Raw genomic sequence first — 24494 nt, forward strand, 5'->3', positions numbered from 1 at the left:
TCCTGCCCCTGTGGTGCTGAGCTCCCAGCAACACACCTGAGCACAGGCTCTTTAAGGTGGTTTTGGGGCTGAACTGTGTCACCACCTCTCCCTCACAGGAGAGCTCAGCACCAAGCACAGCCTGGACCGGGAGCAGCAGTCCAGCTACCAGCTCCTGGTGATCGTGCAGGACGGGGGAGCGCCGCCCCGCAGTGCCACCGGCACCGTCTACATCACCGTGCTGGACGAGAACGACAACGCGCCCGCGTTCCTGCACGTGGCCAGCGGCCAGGAGCTGCCTGTGCAGGTAGGGGCAAGAGGCTGGAGCCCTGGTGAGGTCGCCTCTGAGTTTGGGGACAGGCAATTCTGCAGGGGGCAGGGGCATCCAGGCGAGTCTCAGGGTGGGAGATGAGCAGGCACAAGCTGCATCCGTGCAGCAGCCAGGGCGGTCTGGTAAATCTGACTGAAATGTGGGCATGTCCTTGGGAAATACAGACATCCCTGTGCACAGAGCAGGTGAGGACTGCAAGGAGCTCTGAGACCAGTAGGACTGACCAGCAGGCAAAAGCTTTTGGCTCACTTGTGCCTGCAAGGAGGGAAAGCAAAAGGAAGCCCTAAAGCTGACCCACCAGTGCCACGGAATGGACACTTGCAAGCAGGGAGACACAGGGTGCCATTCACTTCTGGGTCTTAGGACTTTTGGTACAGCCACTTACGTTTTGGTTTAGCCACTTGGCTTTCTGGGAGATGAGGAAAGTGTTGCACAACTGGACTTTGCACTTCCAAGGGTTTTGTGAGACTGCCATGGATCCCAGCCCAGCTTTCCCTCTCAGCACTGTCACCCAGGCACTGAGTGTGCTGCAGTCTGAGTTGTGACTGTGCTGCTCCACACAAGTGGGTGAGGACCAACCCTCCCGCTATGTGGCTGTTTCTGCTCTGCTGTGGCTGCTGTGCAGTAGCTCATGTGCCGAGGGCTCGTCTGGGCTGGCCGGGTGGCACTGGCAGCAGCAGGACGGGCAGTCAAGGGCATGTCCTCATCTCCTCTGCACACAGTGGGGAGAACCTGCAACTGAAACGATGTACTTGCTCTGCACGTTGCTGTGCTTCAGGCAGAGAGCTCAAAGTTGCTTAAACTGTGCTGGGTTTAAAACACCAAGGTTTAAGCAGCTGCCCTGGCTGAGCCTCACACTAGAGGCAGGACTGTGTGGGCAGGTCACACACACCTGGGTGGCTGTCGGCATGGGACCTGGAGCACTCTGCAGTACCAGCCAGGCCATCCCTCCTCATTAGTTTTTCCCTTCCTGTTCCCAGTCCCAGACACCCCTTGCCCAGCCTCCTTCTCGCATGTCCAGCTGGCATTCTGCTTGCAAAACAAAGGCTTGGCCTGAATAAAGGCGTCTCTCAGGGCCTGGTGGAGGCAGAGGAAAGCAAAGTTAATCTTGTCCTCTGTTTGAGCAAGGCCCTGGCCCTTGAGTCACTGCTGCAGGCCAGGGACCAGCTTCCTGGGGTGTCACCGGGGCTGAGGCCACACAGGCTCTGCAGAACGACCTCACTCACACTGTGTCTGCTGCTGCCAAGCATCCTGTCCCCTGTGCAGGGCCACCTGCAGCACACACAGCACTCAGAGCAGCACTCAGAGCAGCACACAGCAGTACATTCAGCAGCACATACACACACCCAGAGCAGCACACACAGCATGCAGAGCAGTGCACAGCAGTACATGAGGCAGCACACACACATCAGGCTCCGCAGCTGACCCCAGTATTGAGGACATGACATGCTGGGAGCTTCCCTCTAGAGCTCGGGAGGTCTCTTCTCGTACAGAGGCACCACAGAGGAAAACGTGTCCCTCAGGAGGCAGCAAGGCTGGGACAGGCTGAGGGTCCTGAAAGCAGATAAATGCTTTGGGCACTTTGAAGCTCGTCTGCTGGAAACATTGGTAGAGGAGGATGAAGCACGTGACGAGGCCACTGTTCATCCCACTTCTGGTGTGGAAGAAAGGCTTGGAGGGAAAAGTAAGAGCTGCAAGATAAATGCAAAGCTCAGTGACTGATGGCCAGCTTGCTCAGTGGGGTGTTCACATCCACGTGTGTTAGGCAAAGCAGAGGGAGGTTTCTGTCTCAGCACCTTGCTGAGGGGCATCTCCACTGTGGGGTGGCGAGATGAGCCTGTGGGTAACACACTGACAGCACCAGGGTGTTCACAGGAACTGCTGTAGGAATGGGTCCTCCTTCCTGGGAAGGGAAGAGGGGGCAGAGGGAGGGAGGAGGGGTCTGTTTTCACAGAGGGGATGTCACTGGTGGGTGTCTAGGACTGGTGCTGGTGTCCTGGCAGCATTTTCTTATGTCCTCCAGGACAGGTGAGTGATTGTTGGTGTGACTGGTCTGCCCATAGTAATGAAGGGGAAGGCTCCCTGTGGAGAGCTGTCAAAGGGTATTGTTTTCCTGTTCAATTAAGAGAGAAGATGGGAGATGAAATTCCATGTTGCTGACTGGGAAGTGATAACACGTGATGCCAGGCATTGTGGATGTCACACTGGGGTAGGCTCTGACCTGGCTGCTTGCTTAGGGAGAGGAGTGGAGCATGGTGTTGAATGCTCTCTGAGGCAAATCAAATGCTGGATGTTGTTATAAAATGAAGAGGGAATGAAAGAAAACATCATTACCTTCCCTCTCCAATCCTGCACACTGCTCACTGTTCTACTGAATGCACAGCGGTGCCAGCAGAGGTTCAGGAGAGGATGTTGATGTGATCTCCGGTAGATAATGGCTTCCATGCAGAAACAGAACACTTGAACACTGCTTGGCCTGGAGGAAACTGCAGGAACGTGACAGAGGTGTGCAGTGAGGGGCACAGAGAAAGTCGCAGGGGAGTCAAAAGTTGCTTTTTTCTACAGGACAAGAGCTGGGCAGCTTCCTAAGAAATGACCAGGCAGCAGGTTTAAAATAAACAAAGGCAATACTTTTTCATGCAGAACATAAGTAAATGCTGAAGTCACTGCCAAGAGTTGCATGGGTTCAGAATTAGATGAATTCATGGAAAGAAAAAAATCCATCAAAGGCTGTTGAACAAAAATATGATCTGTGGCTCAGGAAGTGACTTGGCCACAGGCTGCTGGAAGCTGGGAAGGTTTCGTGGGAGGGTTGTTCCATACATACCCTGTTTCTTGCATCTTCTCCGTATATCCGGTGCCAGCCACTGTCAGAGCTGTGCCAGGGGTTAAGGTGGCTCTCTGGTCTTTGGACCAAGCTGCTGTTTGCAACAGCCTTCTTGGAGGGTGGACGTCTGACCTGAACAAGCCTGCCTCGTAGCAATTTTACCAAGGCTGAGGGTTTTGCAGAGACAAGCCCACTTCTGCTGCTGTTTATTCGTCTGTTTGTGCATCTGGAGTGGTGTCTGTACACGGAGCCTGTGTGGGTGCTGCTCCTTTAGCTCCTGTGCCGAGTCACTGCTTTCCTCAGGGGGAAGAGGAGCGTGACCACACAGCCGAGGCAGGAGCCCCTTGTGAGGGTCTGAGGGTGATGATGGGCAGCCCGGGGGACAGGCCCTGCCCCAGCCTGTTCCAGAGGAGGGGTTGGAAGGGGCCTCCGAAGCGCAGCCCTGCTCAGAGGTGTCCACGCAGACACTCCTTTTCATAAACAGCCAGGCTATATTTAGAAGGTCTTCTGCCTCCATCACTGCTGTGAAATGCTGTTCCAGATTCCTTGATCTGGTAGTTAGAAACCGTCTCTTAATTTCCAGCCTAAACTAATTTCTGACCACTTTATCCTCATCTGTTCTCCTGCCAATATTGTGTTTTTGCTTAAATAGCTCTTCTCTCTCCTCGGAATTTCCCTCCCCTCTCCCCAGTGTTTACAGAGTGCAGTCACATCACTGCTCGGCCTGGCTAAACAAGTCCAGCTCCTCTGGCCTCCCTCCCCGAGCGCCAGCAGCGCAGTGCCAGCAGCTTGTGCAACACCATTAACACTTGCCTCCTCTTGGGAGCTTGCTGCCTCTTTCCTTGGGTGCTTGCTCGGATTCCACTGGTCTCCTTCGTGAAGGCATGGAAGTGGTACGACACAGAGCTCACCTGGCACAACTGGGTCTCTGAGGGTGGTTTGTGCCGTGGGATGTGCTGGTAGGAGCTGAATGTGAGCTCTGAAACCTCGGAGTGGCAGTTTGGGGTCTTCTGGTGTGGAAGAAACCCACAGAGTCTGTGCCGAGTGGGGAACCAGCCCTTCCAGCGAGGGGTGGGTAGGTGCAAGGAGTCTGTGCTGGAGGAGAGACGGGTCTGCCAGCAGGCACAGACTGTCTGCTGAGAGTGCTCCCAAAAACTGGCACGTGGTGAGGACCAGCCATGAACTGTCCCTGGCCATGAACTGTCCAGGAAGGCTGCTTGCATGCAGTGCCCTTACGTGTGCTGCCTGTCAGGGAGCCAGTGACTCACCTCAGAATGTGGGCTTTAGCTGAGCACGTGCGTGACTTGTGGCTTGATGGTGCTGTGATGCGCTGGTGTAAAACAGTGGTCCTGAGTGCCTGCAGACAGGCAGACAGCAGAGCTAGCTGGGAACAAAGGAGAGAGGGGGAAAGCCCTGAGGGTCAGGGTGTCTGAGCCCAAATGCATTTCCAGAGACTGCAAAGCTCCCTGGGCTGGCTGGTGGGAACTGAGGAATTCCCCCTCCGTGGCCAGGGTGGCTGACAGCTGAGCCTGCTGGTGCTCACACCTTGGCATTTGCAGCTGAAGGGAACCAGGACTGTTGTGGAGCCCTGGATGTAACATGGGTGAAATGATGTGCTCCCACCGCCCTGCAGCTCTCTGTGCAGCATGCCCCAGCCCTGCTGAGCTGGTTGTTAAACAGGGCAGAATGAGAAGAGGACTGGCAAGGACGAAACTCCCTTTGTCAGCTGTGCTGCAGACTTCTCCATGTTGTCCAGCTTCAAGCATGGCCTGTGTGTCCTCTGGCACGATGCAGATCAAATGTTGACGTTGCTGGGGTGTCTGTGCCTTGCATGAGGTGCAGGGCTGGTGCAGGAAGGTGCAGGTCCTGTGCTGTGCTCGGGGGTTTGTGGGGGTAGTCTGAGGGGTGCCCTGTGCCACTCAGCTGCTCCTTGGGCTGTGCTTGTAGGTGCTGGAAGAGAAGCCATCGGGACTTCTGGTGGCCTCCTTGCAGGCCAAGGACCCTGACGAGGGTGAGAATGGGACCATCGTCTACTCACTGATAGGTATGAGCTGCGGAACTGACTGATGCTGCTCACGGCCCTGCACCCACTACCCCCTCCCTGCCACGCTCCCTCCTCCATCCCTACCTGCCCCCTGCCCTCCCTCCCCCTGCTACTCCCTGCAGCATTTCTCCTCCTCTCTGCAGGGGCCTGGGCAGAGCGTTTCACGCTGCACACGGCCACGGGCGAGCTGCGGACGGCCACGGTTCTGCGCCGCTCCGATCGCGCCGAGTACCTGCTGACAGCGACAGCCAGCGACCGCGGCACGGAGCCTCGCAGCACCTCGGCCATCATCCGCATCCAGGTACCCAGCAGCGTGGCAGCTCCTGTCCCTGCACCCTCTGCCTCGCAGAGAGCACTTGGCAGCCTTCCTCCCCACCTTCTCGCCCGCCTCCATCGCAGGGCACCCTCTGCCCTCGCTCAGCTGCAGATCCAGCCCCAAAGTCTTTGTGGAGAGCCTGTGCTGGGAAGGGCTGGGGCTGTCTGCCACTGTGCATGTTCTAATTTCTAGAGTGGTCAACAGGATTAGCAGTTCTGTCTTTTCCAGACGCACACAGCCAACCCTGTCCCAGATGTGCTGTTGCAGAGAAGACCTTAGAGATCCTCTGCTCAGAGACATTCCTCCTTGCCAGCACCTACTGAGAGCGGTTCCTGACATGCAGGGTGTTCTTTACATCTGTGTGGCTTTGACAGCCACTGTCTGGAGCACTGGCCCAGGCAACCAAGGCCCTTCTCTGCTGTTAGTAATGAGCTTCCTTCCAGACCCAGTTTCCACCGGTCCCAGTACACTATTTAACGTCTCCCCAGCCCTGTTCTCGCCATTCTCAAGGCCATTTGACTCTCCTTGTTTGCTGTTCTGCTGCCTCACTCTGCAGGCAGTGCCCTCTGACATTGTCAGCAAGTTCATAACATACTTGCCCTTGCACCTAGCAAGTGTGTCAGCACCAGGAGCCTTCTCTGCAAAGGCCTGCTGGTCACTCTCTTTGAGCCAGTCAGCCTTTCAGTCCTTTCCGTCACACAGCCATGCTCACACGGTACCTTTCCCCAGCTCAGTGAGTGATCTCCCGTGTACTGCTGCATCAGAGCCTGGAGAAACCCGGGCAGAGCAGGTGCCCCATGTTTCCTTTGTCCCTGAGGAGAGAGGCACTGTGTTAGCCTGGGGCATCTGCCTTTAGCCGTTCCACAACACGTTTCATACCATTTCCTTTTTATACCCTGTCTGTCACTGGTGTTGGCATTAGAGTACAGCCCTCAGTGCTGAGGCCAGGCTGGCAGCCTGGTTCTCCTGAGGTGCCTGTTTGCATCCCATCCCTGTAGGGTAGCTATTTGCTTGCCAGTTGCTGGTTTGGATTCCCCTATGGGCTGATGGGTTTGCTGCAGTCTGTTTTCAGGCATCCTCTCCCACCCACCCACAAGTGCACCTCATCCACAAATTAGCTCACGGATCTTTAATATGAGCATCTTTAATATGTCTCTGGGTCATACTGGGTGATCTTTCTGTGTCCTTCTCATCTGGATGAGTGTTGCCTCTCTTCTTGCCCGCTCCTGCACGGGGGTTGGACTGGATGATCCTTCGAGGTCCCTTCCAGCCCTTGAGATTCTGTGAGTCTGTGTTTCACGGAATTGTTCCTGCTTGGTGTCTGTGCCTTTGCGGTGTCTAGCACAACCCCAGGATCACAGGCTCACAGTTGAGGTGGGGAGGCACCTCTGGAGCTCACCTTGTCCAAACCCCTGCTAAAGCAGGACCATCCAGAGCCAGTGGCCCAGGACAGTGTGCAGGTGGCTTTTGACTGCCACCTCCTTGGGCATCCTGTGCTTGTGCTGAGTCACTCTCACAGTGAAAAGTGTTTCCTAATGTTGAGAGGGACCCTCCTGCCTTCCAGCCTCTGGCCCTGGCACAGGGTACCGCTGGGAAGAGCTTGGCTCCATCCTCCTTGTGCGCTGCTTTGAGTATTGATATACGTCTGGTGGGATCCCGTTTGAGCCTCCTCTGCCCAGCCAGCAGCCCTCTCCATACCTCCTTGTCCTGTAGCTCCCCAGATGAGGCCCGTCTTTCACCCTGCCAAACCTGTGCATATCGTCAGGACGTGTTTCGGGTGGCTGCTCATCTGTCAGGCCACAGGAGCTGAGGCCTTGCCCCTCGATTCTGCAGGCCCCCCTTCCCCCTTCCCCCTCGCTCCGTGGGGGCACGCGGTGGGACACAGCAGGCGAGTGCGTGCCCCTCACTGCTGCCCGTCCCCACAGGTGCTGCCGTCCTCCCGGGTGCTGCCGCGGCCCGATGCCACCGTGCTGACCCTGCACCCTCTCGAGGGCGTCAAGCCAGGGTCTGTGATCGGCTCGGTGGCCCCTCCAGATGCCCCTGCCCGGGGACAGCTGACCTACACGGTGGTGGGAGGCGGCGGGGACGGCACCTTCGTGGTTGACAGCGTGACGGGGGAGATTTATGCCGCGCGGGAGCTGGACTATGAGGCCGGGGCACGGCACGTGCTCCAGGTGAGCGCCGAGGACATGCAGCACGGCTACCCCTCCAGCCGGCTGGTGCTGGTGCACATCCACGTGCAGGACTGCAACGACCAGGCGCCCACCTTCCCCGAAGACCCCATCACCATCGTGGTGCCCGAGAACACCCCGGCCGGCTCGTCCATCTTCACCTTCCAGGCGCTGGATGGGGACGGCGTGGGGCCCAACAGCCAGGTGCGCTACGCCCTGCTGCACCAGGAGCCCCCCGGCGCCGCCTTCCAGCTCGACAGCCGCTCCGGGCTGCTCACCCTGCGCCGGGGCCTGGACCGCGAGGCCGCTGCCTCCTTCCTGCTGGTGGTGGAGGCCACGGACCAGGCGCGTAACGCCAGCCAGCGCCACTCGGCAGCCGTCACGGCGCGCGTCTTCGTCACGGACGAGAACGACAATGCGCCCGCCTTCCTCTCGCCCGCCGCCGTCAGCGTCATGGAGGACCAGCCCACTGGCTTCGTGGTGCTGCACGTGGTGGCCCAGGACAGCGACCTGGGCGAGAACGGGCGCGTGAGCTACTCAGTGCGAGCGGGCAACAGCGACAGCCGCTTCCACCTGAACCCCAGCACTGGTGAGGGCGCACGAGGACATGGGGGGGGTGGGGGGTGAGAAGAGTGCAGGAGTGCAGCGTGATATAGGGGTGCAGCAGGGTGCAGTGTGGTGCAGAGGTGCAGCAGGGTGTGGGAGTGCAGCATGGTGCTGGGGATGAGGAAGATGTAGGGGTGCAGCAGGGTGCAGGAGTGCAGCATGGTGCAGGGGGTTAGGAAGGTGCAGGGGGTGAGGAAGATGCAGGGGTGCAGCAAGGTGCAGGGGGTGCAGCAAGGTGCAGGGGTAGAGCATGGTGCAGGGGCACTGTGTTGCAGGGGTGCAGTGTGGTGCAAGGACACAGTATGGTGCAGGGGCACAGTGTGGTGCAGAGATCAGTGGGGTACAGGGCTGCAGTGTGGTGTGTGGGACCAGGGCATGCACTGGGAACACAGCGGAGGGAGCAGTAGGGGTCACAGAGAGTCCCAAGCACGGCACCCGGCTGGCGTGACACTGCCGTCCCTCTGGAGACTGAGGTGTCCCTGGCTTGCGGTGCCCGCAGCCTGGCACCAGCTCTGTGCCGGGAGTGGTGGCCGTGGTGCCAGCTCGCCCCTCTGCCCGTGCCCGCAGGCGCGCTCGCCATCGTGCGGGCCCTCGACCGGGAGGAGGTGGCGCAGCACAACCTGACCGTGGTGGCCACAGACCACGGCTTCCCGCGCCGCTCTGCCACGCAGCTGTTGTCCGTGCGTGTGCTGGACGTCAACGACGAGGCTCCCGTCTTTGAGCAGCCGGAGTACAAGGCGCACGTCATGGAGAACCTGCCGGCTGGCAGCCCTGTGCTGCAGGTGCTGGCCACAGACCGCGACCTGGGTGAGGATGCAGGGCCGGGGTGAGCTGCCCAGTCGGGTCAGGGGCCCTGCTGCAGGTGCAGCACCCGAGCCTGGGTGCACTCTGCTCCCTTCCACCTGATGTGCAGAACCTGGCTGGTTGTGGAGAGAAGGATCATCACTTGGCCTGAGATCATAGAATCATAGAATAGTGGGGTTGGAAGGGACCTTTAGAGATCATCCAGTCCAACCCCCCTGCAGAAGCAGGTCCCACCTAGGTCAGGTCACGCAGCAACGCGTCCAGACGGACCTTGAAGCCCTCCAAGGAAGGAGCCTCCTCACCCTCCCTGGGCAGCCTGGGCCAGGGCTCCCTCACTTCAACAGGGAAAGAGTTTTTTCTTATGTTTAAATGGAACTGTTTGTGTTCCAGCTTCATCCCGTCACCCCTTGTTCTGAGATAAAACAGATGGGTCGAGTCCTGGGAGAAACTGAGAATGAGGACAGGGACTGTGAGTCCCTCTGCTCCCCAAGACAATGGCCCTTGTTTCTTGGGGATTACTTGGCTCATCTTCCCTTCCATGAGCTGGGCTGGGACCTCCCTGTACCACACATCTCTGCCCCAGCTTTTCTTGCCCAAGAACGAGCTCATCCTCTCCCACATCCTGCACAGCCCCCGGTGGGAAGCCTGGGAGGAGCAGGGCATTGAGCCAAACGAGAGGCTTCTGGAGTTGCTGCTGGGCTGCCCTCAAACCAAAGCTGTTGCTCCCTGCAGGTGCCAATGGGCAAGTGTCCTATGGGATTCTCTCTGGGGGGCCGTTCTCCATCCACCCACAGACAGGGCTCATTGTCACCACACATGCCCTGGACCGCGAGGAGCAGGAGCAGTACATGCTGACAGGTAGGGCTGTGCTGGGGCACGTGGGGTGCAGCAGGAGGCGGGGATGGGGGGCAAGTGGGTGCTCCCCACTGCTGGGGTCCTGCAGCAGTTCAGGGAGAGCAGCCCGTGGGAGCTGGTGGGGCTTTGTGGGGCCACAGGGTTGTTGGGTGACTTGAGGGTGCAGGATGGTCCCGTGGCTGGCTGGCTCTGTGGCTGGCTGGGTGTTGATGTGACAGCACCTCCTCGTCAGCAGAGGAGCCTGCAGTGCCCTTCTGTGTCCCGCAGTCTACGCCCGGGATGGCGGCCTCCCGCCCAGCCTCACCAAGGCCACCGTGCGGGTGACAGTGGGGGACGAGAACGACCACACACCACACCTGGAGAGCACGTCCTGCTCCGTGGAGGTCCCTGAGAACCAGAGCCGTGTGGCTCTCTACACCCTGCGGGCCACCGACCCGGACGGAGGCGAGAACGGGCGCCTGGAGTACCGTGTGGCAGGTGAGGGGCACGGGCCGCAGTCAGGGCTCCTCACCCAGGCTGCCCGTGGTGCTCACCTGTGGCAGCTCCCGGTCCACTGCAGCTCCCTCCTGAAACACATGGAATGGCTGCCACCTCTCAGCCTTTCTCTGTGCCACACATGCACGTTGCTGGACCGAGGAGGTTTAGTGCCACTGTGGCCTTGCAGAAAGCAGCTCACTCCATCCCTCCCTGCTGATGGGATGGACTTCACGCTGTCCTCTCTAGGCAGCATGGGGCAGGTCATGCCGAGTTATACCAGTTATAGTCACGCTGTCCTGTTATTTCCCCTCTTCCAGACGGAGACCCTGGGCAGGATTTCAGCCTAGACCCAGTCTCCGGTGTCCTTTCCACGGCACGCGCCCTTGACCGGGAGCAAGTGGCTTCCTACAGCCTCACGGTGGTGGTGCAGGACCACGGCAGCCCCCCACGCAGTGCTACCATGTCAGTCAGCGTGCGGGTGCTGGACCTCAACGACAACGCGCCCAGCTTCGCGCAGGTCTCCTACACCGTGGAGGTGCCAGAGGACCTGCCCATTGGTGCCCTGGTGCTGCAGCTGGTGGCCGAAGACCCTGATGAGGGCACCAACGGGCAGGTCTCCTACTACCTGGGCAACGAGTCGCTCGGCATGTTCCAGGTGGAGCCACAGAGTGGGCACGTCAGGAGCGCCCAGGCACTGGACCGGGAACGCCACCCCACGTACAGCTTCCTGGCCAAGGCTGTGGACTCGGCGCCGTGGGAGCCCAAGAGCTCAGCCGTGCGCGTCACGGTCACGGTGCGAGACGTCAACGACCACGCTCCTGCCTTCCTGCACAACCCCCTCACCGTCAACCTGTCCCGCCACACGCCGCTCAAGCAGGTCGTGGCCACCATGAGGGCAGAGGACAGGGACGCGGGTGCCAACGCCTCCATCCTGTATCGCCTCGCCACCCCCAACTCTGCCTTCGCCATTAACTCCTACACGGGAGACATCCAGCTGCTGCAGCCCCTGGGCTCGCTCAGCCAGCGCCAGCGGACGCTCTTCGTCCTGGCCACGGACCTGGGGCAGCCGCCGCTGTCCTCCACCGGCGTGGTGGTGATCCATCTGCAGGAGGAGCCCTATCGGGGGCTGCGCTTCCCCCGCAGCACCAGCGACGTGGCCCTGCCGGAAAACGCTGCCCCAGGTACGCGCTGGGCTGCCGAGGGGAAAGGGGACGAGGCAGGAGAGGGGGTAGGTGCCCGGCTGGCAAAGCTACTGGAAGCACTGCAGGGTCCTGAGCAGGGACCACTGTGCTTTGCATAGACCTGAGGGACTGCAGGGTCTGACCGGTGCCCAGGCTGCTCAGGGTGCTTATGCCCCTGGGATTGCCTCACAGTGTTCCTGGAAGGTCTCTGGGGCTTGTGGTGGGACCACAGAAGGGCCATGGACACACTCCACGAACCCAGGCTCCCAACACAAAGCTGCCATTAAACCTGGCTTCCAGCATCCTCGGGCAGAGCTCCTCCTGCTCCTCACACCTCCCCTGTGTCTGCCCGGGGCTCTGCAGCCCCTCACACTCCCTCTCGTGCCCCAACAGGCACAGCCGTGGCGAGCATCCAGGCCACACACACCGGTGGCTCCTCGGGCCGCATCACCTACAGCATCGTCAGTGGCAACGAGAGGAACACATTCCGCATCCAGCCTGGCTCAGGTACGGCACCACTGGCACGCGGCACAGCACAGCCCTGCTGCCGGAGCCACTGTGGCACGGGAGCACAGGGCACAGCCCCACTGCTGGAGCCATGGTGGCATGGGAGCACAGGGCACAGCCCCACTGCTGGAGCCACTGTGGCACGGGAGCACAGGGCACAGCCCCACTGCTGGAGCCACTGTGGCACGGGAGCACAGGGCACAGCCCCACTGCTGGAGCCACTGTGGCACGGGAGCACAGGGCACAGCCCCACTGCCAGAGCCGCTGTGGCACAGGAGCACAGGGCACAGCCCCACTGCTGGAGCCACTGTGGCACGGGAGCACAGGGCACAGCCCCATTGCCAGAGCCACTGTGGCACGGGAGCACAGGGCACAGCCCCACTGCTGGAGCCATGGTGGCATGGGAGCACAGGGCACAGCCCCACTGCTGGAGCCACTGTGGCACGGGAGCACAGGGCACAGCCCCACTGCTGGAGCCACGGTGGCACGGGAGCACAGGACACAGCTCAGCACCAGTCCCTGACACAGGGCTGGCATTAGGATGTGGACACCAGCCTGTCATTGTCCAGGGGCTGTGCACAATTTTGGTCTCTCCTGCCCAGACCTTCCACAAGAAGCCCCAGGCCCAGCTCAGAGGCCAGGACCATGGCTGGGAATGATCTAGGTGCAAGCCCTGCCTTAGAGAGCAGATTTGGGCAGATGACATGTCCTGTGTTGGAACTCAGTGCCGGCACCCAGCCAGCCACGCTCTGCTCTGCTGTGCATGTACCTGCAGCTGCACCCAGCCAGCCACGCTCTGCTGATGTGTGTGTACCTGCAGCTGCACCTAGCCAGCCACGCTCTGCTCTGCTGTGCGTGTCCCTGTAGCTGCACCCAGCCAGCCACGCTCTGCTCTGCTGTGCATGTATCTGCAGCGACTGCAGTGCTGCTGAGGGCCTGTGGCTGTCACTGAGCACACATGAAGGTGACAGTGCATCCCAGGCTGTCTGTGTGAGTCCAGGTCAGAACCAGACAGTGCAGGAGAGCAGCTGCTGTGATCTGCCCAGTGCCTGTCCCTGAGCAGACCCGGTACAGCCCTGCAGCAGCTCACAACCCAAGCCCTGTGCCAGCTGCACTCCCTTAGTTTTCCACCCAGGTCTGCAGCCAGACCCTGCACACTGCTTCAGCTCTGCTATGATAATGGGCATGGGAATGGGTGCCAGGCCATGGCTATCCTCAGCCATCTCCAGCCTTATCTCCTCCCCAGGGAGGGCCAGAGGTGATGTCCACAGGAGCTTGTGAGAGCTTTGCCTTGGAGAGCATGAAAGTGCCTGCTGTGGCTGAGACCAGAGCAGGAGAATGTCACAGGAGCAACCTCAGCCCCATCCTGCGGCCCCTCAGGTGCTGCTGCTTCTGTCTCAGGCAGGAGCAGCCCTTCAGAAGGGAGACTACTGCTGGCTGCTTTCCTTGCATTGTCTCTGGGCCAGGCCAGCCCTGGGGAGCTGCTCCAGCAACCAGATGGTGCCGGATGGGCGAGGGAGCGCAGCCAGCTCCAACCCGGGGAGTGCAGGGGGTGAGGACACAGCTTGATGTGCTTGTGCGGCAGTGTGAGGCTTGACATGGAGCAGCTCTTAAAACTGGACACCTCAGATGGTGTCTCCATAGTGGGAGGACCACTGCAGGCTTTGATGTCAACAGGAGCTGTCTGTCCTGAACAAGGAAGCGATTGTCCCCCTGTGCTGGGCCCTGGGGAGGCTGCAGCTCCGGGGCTGTGTCAGTGCTGGGCCCCTCACTCACTGCCACAGGGACACTGAGGGGCTGCAGCTCCAGGGCTGTGTCAGTGCTGGGCCCCTCACTCACTGCCACAGGGACACTGAGGGGCTGCAGCTCCAGGGCTGTGTCAGCGCTGGGACCCTCACTCACTGCCACAGGGACACTGAGGGGCTGCAGCGTGGCCAGAGCCGGGCACAGAGCTGGGGAAGGGGCTGGAGCACAAGGGGCTGGGGAGGGGCTGAGGGAATGGGGGTGTTGAGGCTGGAGAAGAGGAGCCTGAGGGGACACAGCAGCACTCTCTGACACTCCCTCACAGCAGCCTGTGGCTGAGGAGGTTGGTCTCTGCTCCTGAGCTACAAGTGACAAGAGGAAAGGGGCTGGAGTTGCCCCAGGGGAGGTTGAAGTTGGAGCTGAGGCAGAACTGTTTCCCTGAGAGGGGTGTCAGCCCCTGTGCCAGGCTGCCCAGGGAGCTGGGGGAGTGCCCAGCCCTGGAGGGATCCCAAAGCCCTGGGGCTGAGGTGCTGAGGGCCAGGGGTCAGTGGTGGCTGTGGCAGGGTGAGGGGAGGGTTGAATTCCAGCAGCTTCAGGGGCTTTTCCAACCCCAATGATTCTGTGACTGTAAGGTGCAGGATTTATCACCCCAGGCTGGGACTGAAGAGAAGGGTGTCAGTGTGGAGAGGGCTCTGAAGAGCTCAGCATGTTTACAACCTGACCTAGGTGGGACCTGCTGCAGGGGGATTGGACTGGATGATCTCTAAAGGTCCCTTCTAACCCCCGTCATTCTGTGATTGTATGTTTGTTCTCTCTGTTTGAGAATGGATGGGGAGCAGAGGGATAGGCTGAGTGCAAAGGAACAAAAGAGAAGGCGAGGGCTGGATGTGCTGGGGTATCACACATGCCCCCCTCACCCTCCCATCTGCTGTGCCCTGCTCCCAGGTGCCATCTCGGTTCAGGACTCCAGCAGCCTGGATTTTGAGGCCAGCCCCCGGCTGCGCCTCGTGGTCCAGGCAGAGACAGCAGCTTCCTTTGGCTTCATGGCAATAAACCTGAACCTGCAGGATGTGAACGACAACCTGCCACGCTTCCAGCTGCAGAACTACGTGGCGTTCATCTGGGAGTCACAGAGCTACGACTCGCCGGTTATCCAGGTATCCCTGGGGCGCAGCCAGGGCCCCCTGCCTGCCTCTCTGCTGGGGGCTATGCCATGGCCCTGGAGCTGGCGTCTGTGGGTAGCTCCAGCCCTGGAGGGCTGTGGTTTGCCAGCTGCGTGCTGCACAGCTGCACTGCAGAGTCTCTCCTGTGGCCTTGCAGGTCCTGGCAGACGACCTGGATCAGGGAGCAAACGGGCAGGTGACTTACGCCATCAACCAGTCCCTGCCAATGACAGGCCTGTACCACATTGACCCTCAGACTGGCACAATCACCACTGCTGCCATCCTGGACAGGGAGATCTGGTCCCAGACACGGTGAGTGGAGCCAGACTGACCTGTGCCACAGCCATGGCAGGGGCACAGCTGAGGAGCAGAGTGCCCGGGGCCACTCGAGCTGCCTCAGCCCCACGCTTCTGCCAGACAGCAGGAGCTGGGGCTTAGTGTGAACATGGGGAGCACCTGGTATCGGAGGCAAGACAGATGGCCATGGGATGAGCCAGTGCTCTCTTCAGCCTGTCTCTGCAAATCTGAGGAGGTTGTGAGAGGCCAATGGACTCTTTTCAGTGGCTGCAGTCATTCCCTTTCCTGACGCATAATCCAGGCCACACATGTTCAGTCCCTTCCCACTCCTGTGCATTGCACCCTTCTGCACTGACACGCGTTCCAGGTGCTGGGCACTGCCCTCAGCGCTCTGGCAAGGCCTCCTGAACTCAGCCCAGGTCCTCTGCGCCCCTCACCACACACACACTCTGGCCACACATGTGTAGGTAATAGCAAACATTACACACAATGAATTCAAGTCTTCTACCCTTTTACACATTAATCATTCAGATGCAAGGAACAATTTCTGACACCCCACCTAGGCCATGTTCTCTCCCCTGTGTGCATGCTCTAGTGGCTACACATCTCTGCCTCCTCAGCCCAGGCATGGGGCAGGCCAGGGGCATCCAGCCTCTTCACATACCCATCATTGTGCCACAAAGAGGCTCCACGCATTCCCCAGCACCCAGGTGTGCTCCAAATGCCTTTCTCCTCGCACCCGACTGGATGCTCTGCCTGCATCACCTCTCATGCTTTCCAGGCTCCTGCCCCTTGCCCAGGCTGAAAATGCCACGGGTGCATCTGCCCCTGCAGAACCCTCCCATCCTGCACATGACCTTTGTCCCACGTGCCTGTGCCAGAGCTGCACACAATTCCACTGCCTGCCACATGCTGCAGAGGCTGGTGCCCACGTGCACTGCCTGCTCCTGCGTTCCAGGGGTGGACACAACCCCAGTGCCCTCCCAGCACACCGCTCACACATGCATCCATCCGCTGTCCTGCCCTACATGCATCCGCTGTCCCACACGTGCACTCCAGATGCTCTGCACCTCCAGATGCTGTGCACAGCTCCACCACCACGTGAACACGCTCAGCCTGTGTGCACACATGCAGCACCCCCCAGCATGTTCCAGCCCCTATGCACACATGCAGCACCCCCCAGCATGTTCCAGCCCCTATGCACACATGCAGCACCCTCCAGCCTGTTCCAAGGCTCACTCCCACACGTGGCCATGTGTCAGTGAAGCTCATGCCGTGTCCTGTGCCCGCCTGCAGGTTGGTGGTCACGGCGATGGACAGAGGGACTCCGCCGCTTGTGGGCTCTGCCACGCTGACTGTCGTGGTGATGGACGTCAACGACAACAGCCCCACCATCCCCTTTCCCTGGGAGGTGCGGGTGCCAGAGAGTAAGTGCAGCTCAGCCCCGTGAGGCAGCATGGCACCGATGGTGAGAGCCGAGGCATGACGGGTTCCTGTGGGCTGGGGGGAGCCCCGGGGAGGCCTGTCTGCTCCCTGGCCAGGGGCTGGCTTGTGCTGGCTCTCTGGCTGAGCTCCCCTTGACCTCCTCAGCCTTGTCTTGTCTGCAATGGCCTGAGGCTGGGATCTGTTGGCCCCTGATGCTGCAGCTGTGCCCCAAGTAAACCCATCCCTGGCCTTGGCCCTGGCTTGTGCTGGGGGGTTCTGGCTGCACACCCCCGCCCTTCCAGCTCCCTGCCTGTGTTTTGTACCAGTGCCAGCCTTGACCTGCCCTGCCCAGACCTTCCCAAGAGCTTCCCCTTCACCCCAGTACCTCCTCCTCATCCCCACCTCCCAGGCTCAGGACTGAGCCAGATCCCCACCACGTGAGCCACGTCTCCTCCAAGGAGCTGGGGCCGCTTGCTCACGCCTGGCTTCTCTCCAGACACACTGCTGGGCACCCAGATAGCCCACCTGACAGGGAACGACGTGGACTCGGGCCCCGCGCTGTCGTACTCGCTGCAGCTGGACGGGGACGCCGTGGGCACGTTCAGCGTGCTGCGCTACGGGGGCCGCATCGCGCTGACGGCGCCGCTGGACTACGAGCAGCGCAGCCGCTACACGCTCACGCTGCGCGCCTCGGACAGCCGCCACGACACCGAGGCCAACCTCACCGTGCTGGTGGAGGACGTCAACGACAACGCGCCCACCTTCAGCCAGGGCTTCTACCAGGTACCAGCGCCCAGGCGCACCGAGGCTGCCCTGCACCGGCCCATCGCGGCTCCTGCCTGGCTCACCCGGCCTCGCAGAGCAGCCTTGGGGATGGGTCTGAGGCTGCACTGCCACCCACATCCCGACAGCCTCACGCTGTCGCTGTGGCGTGGGCAGGAGGCTGGAACCAGACGTGTGGCGCTGGGAGCAGCAGCCGTGGGGCTGCAGCGGCCACGTGTTGGGATGGTAGGAGCACTGGGGAGGCCAGCAGTGGTGGGAGATAGGTCACACCTCGGCAAGTGTTCCTGGTGAGCCCTGGTCCGGGGCCCCATGGGCAGATCAGTGGATAAAAGCTGCCTCGTGCAGTGTGCTGCGTCTCTGGAGCGGAGACGCAGGAAGCTGGGAAGCCACAGACGTGCCTGAGGGTCGTGAGAGCACAGAGCAGCGGAACTGTCTGTCTGAGCGTGCTGTTTGGCACACCAGAAAGACAAGGGCCGTTTTGATCTGTGTAAAATGCCTTCTGTGGAGAAAACACCAGCTGTTAGAGAGTCCTCCAGAGTAGGACAGCAAAGTAAAGGATCAGTAACCTGATGCTGAAGCTGGCTGCGAGTCACTCTAAGGCAGTGAAGTGCTGTGCCTGTGGGATGGGCCCCTCAGTGTGCCGGCCATGGCTCTGGCACAGAGGTGGGGGATGCCCCGACCAGCTGTGAGCTGGGCTGCCGTGGCTACTGGCGGCCCAGGCCTTTCTGGCAGCCCCGAGGCTGCAGTATGGGGGAAGCGGTGCCCGCGCAGGGACCATCGCTGAGGGGGCTCCCGCTGTGGCAGGTGACGCTGCCGGAGCACACACCTGCAGGCAGCGCCATTCTCACCGTGAGCGCCACCGACCCAGACTCGGGGAGCAACGGGGACGTCACCTTCCACCTGGCCGTGCCCAGCCCCGATGTCGCCATCGACTCCAGCAATGGTACGTGGGGCTGGCTGCCGTGTGGGGCCCAGCTCGGGGGGCTGGTGGCGCCTGCAGAGCGTGGTGCCCACCCGCCAGACCAGGCTCAGCTGCACCAGGCTGCTGCCCGGGGTGGTCCGTGGGGTGGATGTGGGGGGATTGCCCCAGCCGATGACCCAGCCCCCCGGCTGGCTCCCTGTGAGCTGCCACACTGACTCTGCCTTTGTGCCCTCGCAGGGACCCTCTTCACCATCCGGCGGGTGGAATTCGACGCCAGCCAGCCCACCCTGGACCTGGTGGTGGAGGCCCGCGACCGGGGCTCTCCCAGCCTCTCGTCCTGGGCCACGGTGCAGCTCCAGGTGCTGGATGTGAACGACCACAGCCCCAGCTTCCAGGTGCCACGCTACAACGCCAGCGTCCCCGAGGACCTGCGCCCGGGCACCACTGTGCTGACGCTCGAGGCGGGCGACGCCGACCTGTCCCGCCAGAACGCCGGCTTCGACTACACCATCGTCAGCGGCAACGGCGGCAACGCCTTCCAGGTGGAGAGCCGCGTGTCCTGGGCAGGGGGGCAGCTCCGCACGCAGGGAGCCCTGGTGCTCGTGGAGCCCTTGGACTTTGAGGCCATCCCAGTATACAACCTCACCGTGGCAGCCTCGGACCGGGGCCTGCCGCAGCGCAGCGCCACGGTGCCCGTGCTCATCACGGTGCAGGACGTCAACGACAACGCGCCGGTGTTCGCTCGCGCCGAGTACCGCACGGCGGTGAGCGAGAGCGCGCCGCCCGGCACCGAGCTGCTGCGCCTGCTGGCCCACGACGCCGACTCGGGGCCCCGCGGCCGCGTCCGCTACGCCATCAGCTCAGGCGACCAGCACGGGCTCTTCCAGCTGCACGAGAGCACGGGGGCCCTGTGCCTGGCACGGCCCCTGGACCGGGAGGCCCAGGCCCTGCACGCGCTTGTGGTGCAGGCCACGGACGCGCCGGGCGGGCACTTTGCGCTGGTGCCCGTGGCCATCGAGGTGAAGGACGTCAACGACAACAAGCCGTACTTCCCGGTGGAGGTGCTGAGCGCCAGCCTGCGCGAGAACCTGCCCCCCGGCACGCTGGTCACCACGCTGCGCGCCATCGACGCCGACACCGGCGTGTTCGGGGAGCTGCACTACGCCGTGCTGGAGCAGCCGGCTGCGGGGCCCGGCGACGCCTTCGCCATCAACAGCAGCTCCGGGGAGCTGCGCTCCCGCCTCACCTTCGACTACGAACGAGCCAAAGCCTTCCAGCTCCTGGTCAAGGCCACGGACGCCGGCAACGCCTCTGCCACGGTGACCGTGCGGGTGCTGGTGACGGGAGAGGACGAGTACGACCCCATCTTCCTGAGCCCCTCCTTCAACTTCGAGGTGCCTGAGGGCGCTCGCAGAGGGCAGAGCATCGGGCGGGTGCTGGCGACAGATGAGGATGAGGGCGCCGACGGCGTCGTGCTGTACTCCCTGGCCAAACCCTCGCCATACTTTGCCATCAACCAGACCACAGGCACCATCTACCTGCGCGTGGACAGCCAGCCCCAGGCCGGGGCCGGCCGCGCCAAGAGGGAGCCCCGCGAGATGAGCCTGGAGGTGCAGGCGCGCAGCCCCCTGCCCGCCTCGCGCTCGGCGGCCGCCCAGGTCACCATCGACGTCACGCACACCTCCTTCGGCCTGGCCCCCGACCTCAACCTGCTGCTGGTGGCCGTGGCCGCCTCGCTGGGGGTCGTGGTGGTGCTGGCCGCCGTGGCCATCGTGCTGGCCCTGGTCCGCTCTCACCACCGCCGCGGCCGCGAGAAGCCGGAGGGGGAGCGGGCGCTGGGCCGCGTGCAGAGCGGCTCCCTGCAGAAGCTGGGCCGCGAGGAGCCGGCGCTTCCCGGCACCGAGCACATTTACCACCAGGCCCTGCCGGGGTACGGCGCCGAGCCCACGGGGCCCTACACACGCGGCGGCTCGCTGGACCCCTCGCACTCCAGCGGCCGGGGCTCGGCCGAGGCCGCCGAGGACGACGAGATCCGCATGATCAACGAGTACCCGCGCGTGGCCTCCATCACGGCCTCCATGCAGGAGCACATCTCCGCCCGCGGGCCCGACTCCGGCATCCAGCAGGACGCCGACCAGCTCTCCGACATCTCCTGCGAGCCGGCGGCGCTGGAGAGCACCCAGTGGTTCAAGAGCAAGAAGGGCTCCGGGCTGCTGCTGCCGGGGCCACCGGCGCCGCTGTACCGCGAGGACGGGGGAGGCAGCGCCTTCCTGGGCGTGCGCTGCGGCCTCGGCGTCTCCTCGCAGCCGCAGGACTACGCCTTCCCCGAGGACGGCAAGCCCTGCGTGGAGGGCTCGCTCACCGCCATCGTGGCCAGCGACGAGGAGCTCCGCGGCAGCTACAACTGGGATTACCTGCTGAACTGGTGCCCCCAGTTCCAGCCGCTCGCCAGCGTCTTCACGGAGATCGCCCGCCTCAAGGACGAGAGCTCCCTGCGCAAGCCCTTCCCGACCAAGCCCAAGGCAGAGCCCAAGCCCCGCATCGACCCCCCGCCCCTCATCACCTCGGTGGCCCACCCGGGAGCCAAGTCCGTGCCCCCCAAGCCGCCGCCGGGCAGGACCTTCCCGCACCCGTCCTCCCTGCGCCGCTCGCCCATCAGCCACGAGGGCTCCATCTCGTCCTCCGCCATGTCGCCCAGCTTCTCCCCCTCGCTGTCCCCGCTGGCTGCGCGCTCCCCTGTGGTCTCGCCCTTCGGCATCTCGCAGGGGCCTTCCGCCTCCGCCATCAGTGCCGAGCACTCGCTGGAGCCCTCCGAGGAGGCCGAGCTCAGGATTTAGAGCTGGGCCGTGGACTCGGCTGCCCCGGCCCGCAGCCGTGGGGCCAGGCATGGGGGCGAGCCCAGGGCTGCTGTGCCTGGGTGCTAATCCTCCTCTCCCAGCGCCGTGCCTGGCCCGGGCCACCCCGGGCCGTGGGTTCCTGTGTCCCTTGGGGCTGTCGGCGTCTCACTCGCTGCGCTCTGGCGGGTTCGGTGCTGCCCTGTGGACCCGCCGATCCTGGCGCCAGCACCCCGGGGCGACGGTTCCTTGTACTGCTCGTGGTGTCAGGATGGTGCTTCATGGTACTCTGTGCTCTGAGGGAGGCTGGGCACAGGCTGGGCTCCTTCCCTGCTGGGCTGGGGGACTGCAGACTGCAGCCACGCAGCAGCCTGGGTGCCGCAGGACGCTGAGCTGGCCCCGCTGGCCGCTTCCCGCCGGGGCTCCCGGGGCAGGGGTGCTCAGCTCAGCAGGCACAGCCGCCGCAGCCTGTCAGTCTGCACACCCTGCCCCGGGCAGCAGGGCTGAGACTGCTCCCTGACGAGCTGCAGCAGGGGGACGAGGCCGTGCTCGCTTTCTGCTGCATGTCCACGGCTGGTGTGCGTAAAGGGGATCCTCTGGGGCCTCCCAAAGCCCCTCCACCTCCCACCACCACATGGGAACCTTTTAAGGGATCTCTTTCCCCAAGGTGCTGGAGAGCCCTGTTCCTGGGGGCCTGGGCTGGGAGGCAGGTGCCCTGCTCAGCACGAGAGCCCCGTTCCTAGGGAAGCTTCCCCGGGGCCAGCTGCCTGTCCAGGCTGTGGGCTGGCTGGGGCAACGGGCACGGGCCTGGCAGGGTGTGTGGCTGAGCTGGTGGGAGCAGCAGCGGGAGAGCTGCAGCAGAGCTGGCCCCAAGCAAAGGCAGCGATGTGGCGCATCACCCCCAGGGCCTGTGGCCAGCCCACAGCTGCAGGGGACCGGGAGGGGAGGGAGGACCCCAAAGGGCCAGGTGGCCTGAAGGTGGTGGCAGCCAGCGTATTGGCTTCAGTGAGCCCAGGACTCTGCAGTGCAATGCACTCACCAGCACAGCCGGGGCCATCAGGGACACCTCCAGAACCCCCAGTCCCTGGCCCCCAGCCCTCGGTGCAGGGGCTGCTCTGCACCACTCCTTACAGCATGTTGTGAGCATGGGAGAGAGCCACAGTCCAATGGGGCTGGTCCCCATCCTCACCCCAGCACCACTTGCACAGCAGCATCGTGTCGTGCTCACACTAGGGCCAGCGCCTGCCCCCACTCACCCCCAGCCCATGGCAGCTCATGGTGGGACAGGCACCTGCCGCATGGCCCTTGGGCCCCCTCACTGCAGCCCTGTGCCCATCACTGCAGTCCTGGAGCCCATCACTGTAGCGCTGGGACCCATCCCTGCAGCCCAGGGGCCCGTCACTGTAGCGCTGGGACCCCTCACTGCAGCCCTGTGCCCATCACTGCAGCCCTAGGGCCCCTCGCTGCAGCCCTGTGCCCTGGCACTGTGCCCTGGCTGCTGACAGTTGCAGAGGTGGATGCAGAGCGAGGGGCAGCAGCCCCACACCTGGGTGAGCACGCCTGTGGTGTCAGGGAGCTGCCAGGTTGCCTGAGAAGGGGCATCTGGAGGAATTCCCTTCCTGTCACACTTCTCCCAGACCCACTCCGTAGCCTCAGCCCAAAGCACGTCAGCACCATGGCTGCACCCTCAGCCCCAAACATTTTATCACAACAGCCAAAACGTGTCACTTTTGCACCCTTCCTCCCCATTCCCCACCAGCCCCTCTGCAGCCCCTCTGTCCATAGCCCCAGGGCTCCCTTGGTGCTGCATGACCTGGGCACAGCTCTGTGCCCGCTCCCCACCACATGTGTGTGGGTCCCTGGTGCTGGGGGCCCTGGGAGCTGCCTGGACATGGGGCAGTGGCACAGGACAAGGATCTGTGGCGGCCCCGAGGGGGCTGCAGGGCCCTGGGACTCCCGGGGGACCCGAGGCAGCTCTGGAAGGGGAGAAAGGGCAGCACATGGACCCTGCCATGGTTCTTGGTGCAGGCTGCTCTCGACCCCGGGCTGTCCTGCTCTCAGGGAGCTGGCCGAGGGTGCCATGGGCCCCATGGCCACACAGCCCCACTCATCACTGCCTGTCCAGGGCAGGGGGTGGCGAGGGGTTACTCCCTTGCACATGGAGCAGACCCCAGCAGCAGACATAGCCACAGCTGCTGCCTGCAGCAGAGCAGCCCCACTGCGGGCTGGGGGTACGGCCACACTGCTGCCTGCAGGCTGGGGGACACAGCCACAGCTGCTGCCTGCAGCAGAGCAGCCCCACTGCGGGCTGGGGGATATGGCCACACTGCTGCCTGTGGGCTGGGGGACACAGCCGTAGCTGTTACCTGCAGCAGAGCAGCCCCAGCCCCAGCCATGGCCACGCTGCTGCCTGCAGCAGAGCAGCCCCAGCCCCAGCCATGGCCACGCTGCTGCCTGCAGCCAGGAGCCCCAGCCATGGCCACGCTGCTGCCTGCAGCCAGGAGCCCAGCCTCCTGTTATTTATTTTTACACATTGTACTAGGATCCCTGTTTTGTACTTTGTTTGTACCTTTTGTATCGTGTCTCGCTGAGCTGCATGTATTGGGCTGCTCACCGGCCTGCACCCTGGGCCACTCCAGCACAGCCTGGACCCAAGTGCCAACCTCTCAAATGAAATGCCTTAATAAACCACACTTGTTTGTATAGAGATGCTCATGGTGGCTGCTGCTGCGGGCCGGCAGTGTGCTGGGGAGACAGAGCCAGGCATGGCAGGGCTGGGCACGGGGCCTGTCTGCAGCCACGGGCACCGGGCAGGACCTGTGTCCTGTGCCTGGCGCTGAGCAGCTCCTCGGGTGGGACGTGGGCTGGGCAGGTGGGCTGTGCTCTGGGGGCTCCTGGCCCCTGCCTCCCAGCCTCTGCAGGAGGTGTGGGCAGTTCAGTTTGAGCACAGAGAAGCAGCTGGAAGAGCTTGAGCACAGCACCATGGGCGGCCTGGGCACCTCCAGCCCTCCAGTGGCATGTGGTGCGGCTGCCGTGTCCTGGCATCGCTGGCCATGGGGCTCTGGCTTGGCTATTGCCCCAGCCAGGCCCCCAGTGCCCGTGGGAACAATCACATCAGGCCAGGCCCTGTCATGAGAGGCTGCTGGGTCCAGCCGGTGAGTGCCACAGTGCCATGGCCCCAGCTCCAACCAGCAGCGTGACACACGCACCAACACACGTGTGCCAGACG

At 62.6% G+C, this 24494-nt stretch overlaps 1 protein-coding gene across 1 annotated transcript in view; it reads left to right on the forward strand.

The window, feature by feature from the left end:
• Positions 1 to 23972, forward strand: part of DCHS1 (dachsous cadherin-related 1) — a 54659-nt gene extending 30687 nt beyond the window's left edge. The window contains exons 7-21 of the mRNA XM_061989752.1: positions 99 to 286; positions 5085 to 5181; positions 5325 to 5482; positions 7423 to 8257; positions 8842 to 9081; positions 9811 to 9936; positions 10201 to 10410; positions 10728 to 11591; positions 11985 to 12098; positions 14787 to 14998; positions 15162 to 15316; positions 16598 to 16728; positions 17223 to 17509; positions 18314 to 18452; positions 18669 to 23972. Coding sequence (XP_061845736.1) covers positions 99 to 286; positions 5085 to 5181; positions 5325 to 5482; positions 7423 to 8257; positions 8842 to 9081; positions 9811 to 9936; positions 10201 to 10410; positions 10728 to 11591; positions 11985 to 12098; positions 14787 to 14998; positions 15162 to 15316; positions 16598 to 16728; positions 17223 to 17509; positions 18314 to 18452; positions 18669 to 21268 — 6356 coding nt within the window. The 3' untranslated portion in view covers positions 21269 to 23972. The remainder of the gene's footprint in view (positions 1 to 98; positions 287 to 5084; positions 5182 to 5324; positions 5483 to 7422; positions 8258 to 8841; positions 9082 to 9810; positions 9937 to 10200; positions 10411 to 10727; positions 11592 to 11984; positions 12099 to 14786; positions 14999 to 15161; positions 15317 to 16597; positions 16729 to 17222; positions 17510 to 18313; positions 18453 to 18668) is intronic.
• Positions 23973 to 24494: the final 522 nt, after the last annotated feature.

This window comes from Colius striatus, chromosome 1 (genome assembly GCF_028858725.1).
Source record: "Colius striatus isolate bColStr4 chromosome 1, bColStr4.1.hap1, whole genome shotgun sequence".
NCBI lineage: Eukaryota > Metazoa > Chordata > Aves > Coliiformes > Coliidae > Colius > Colius striatus.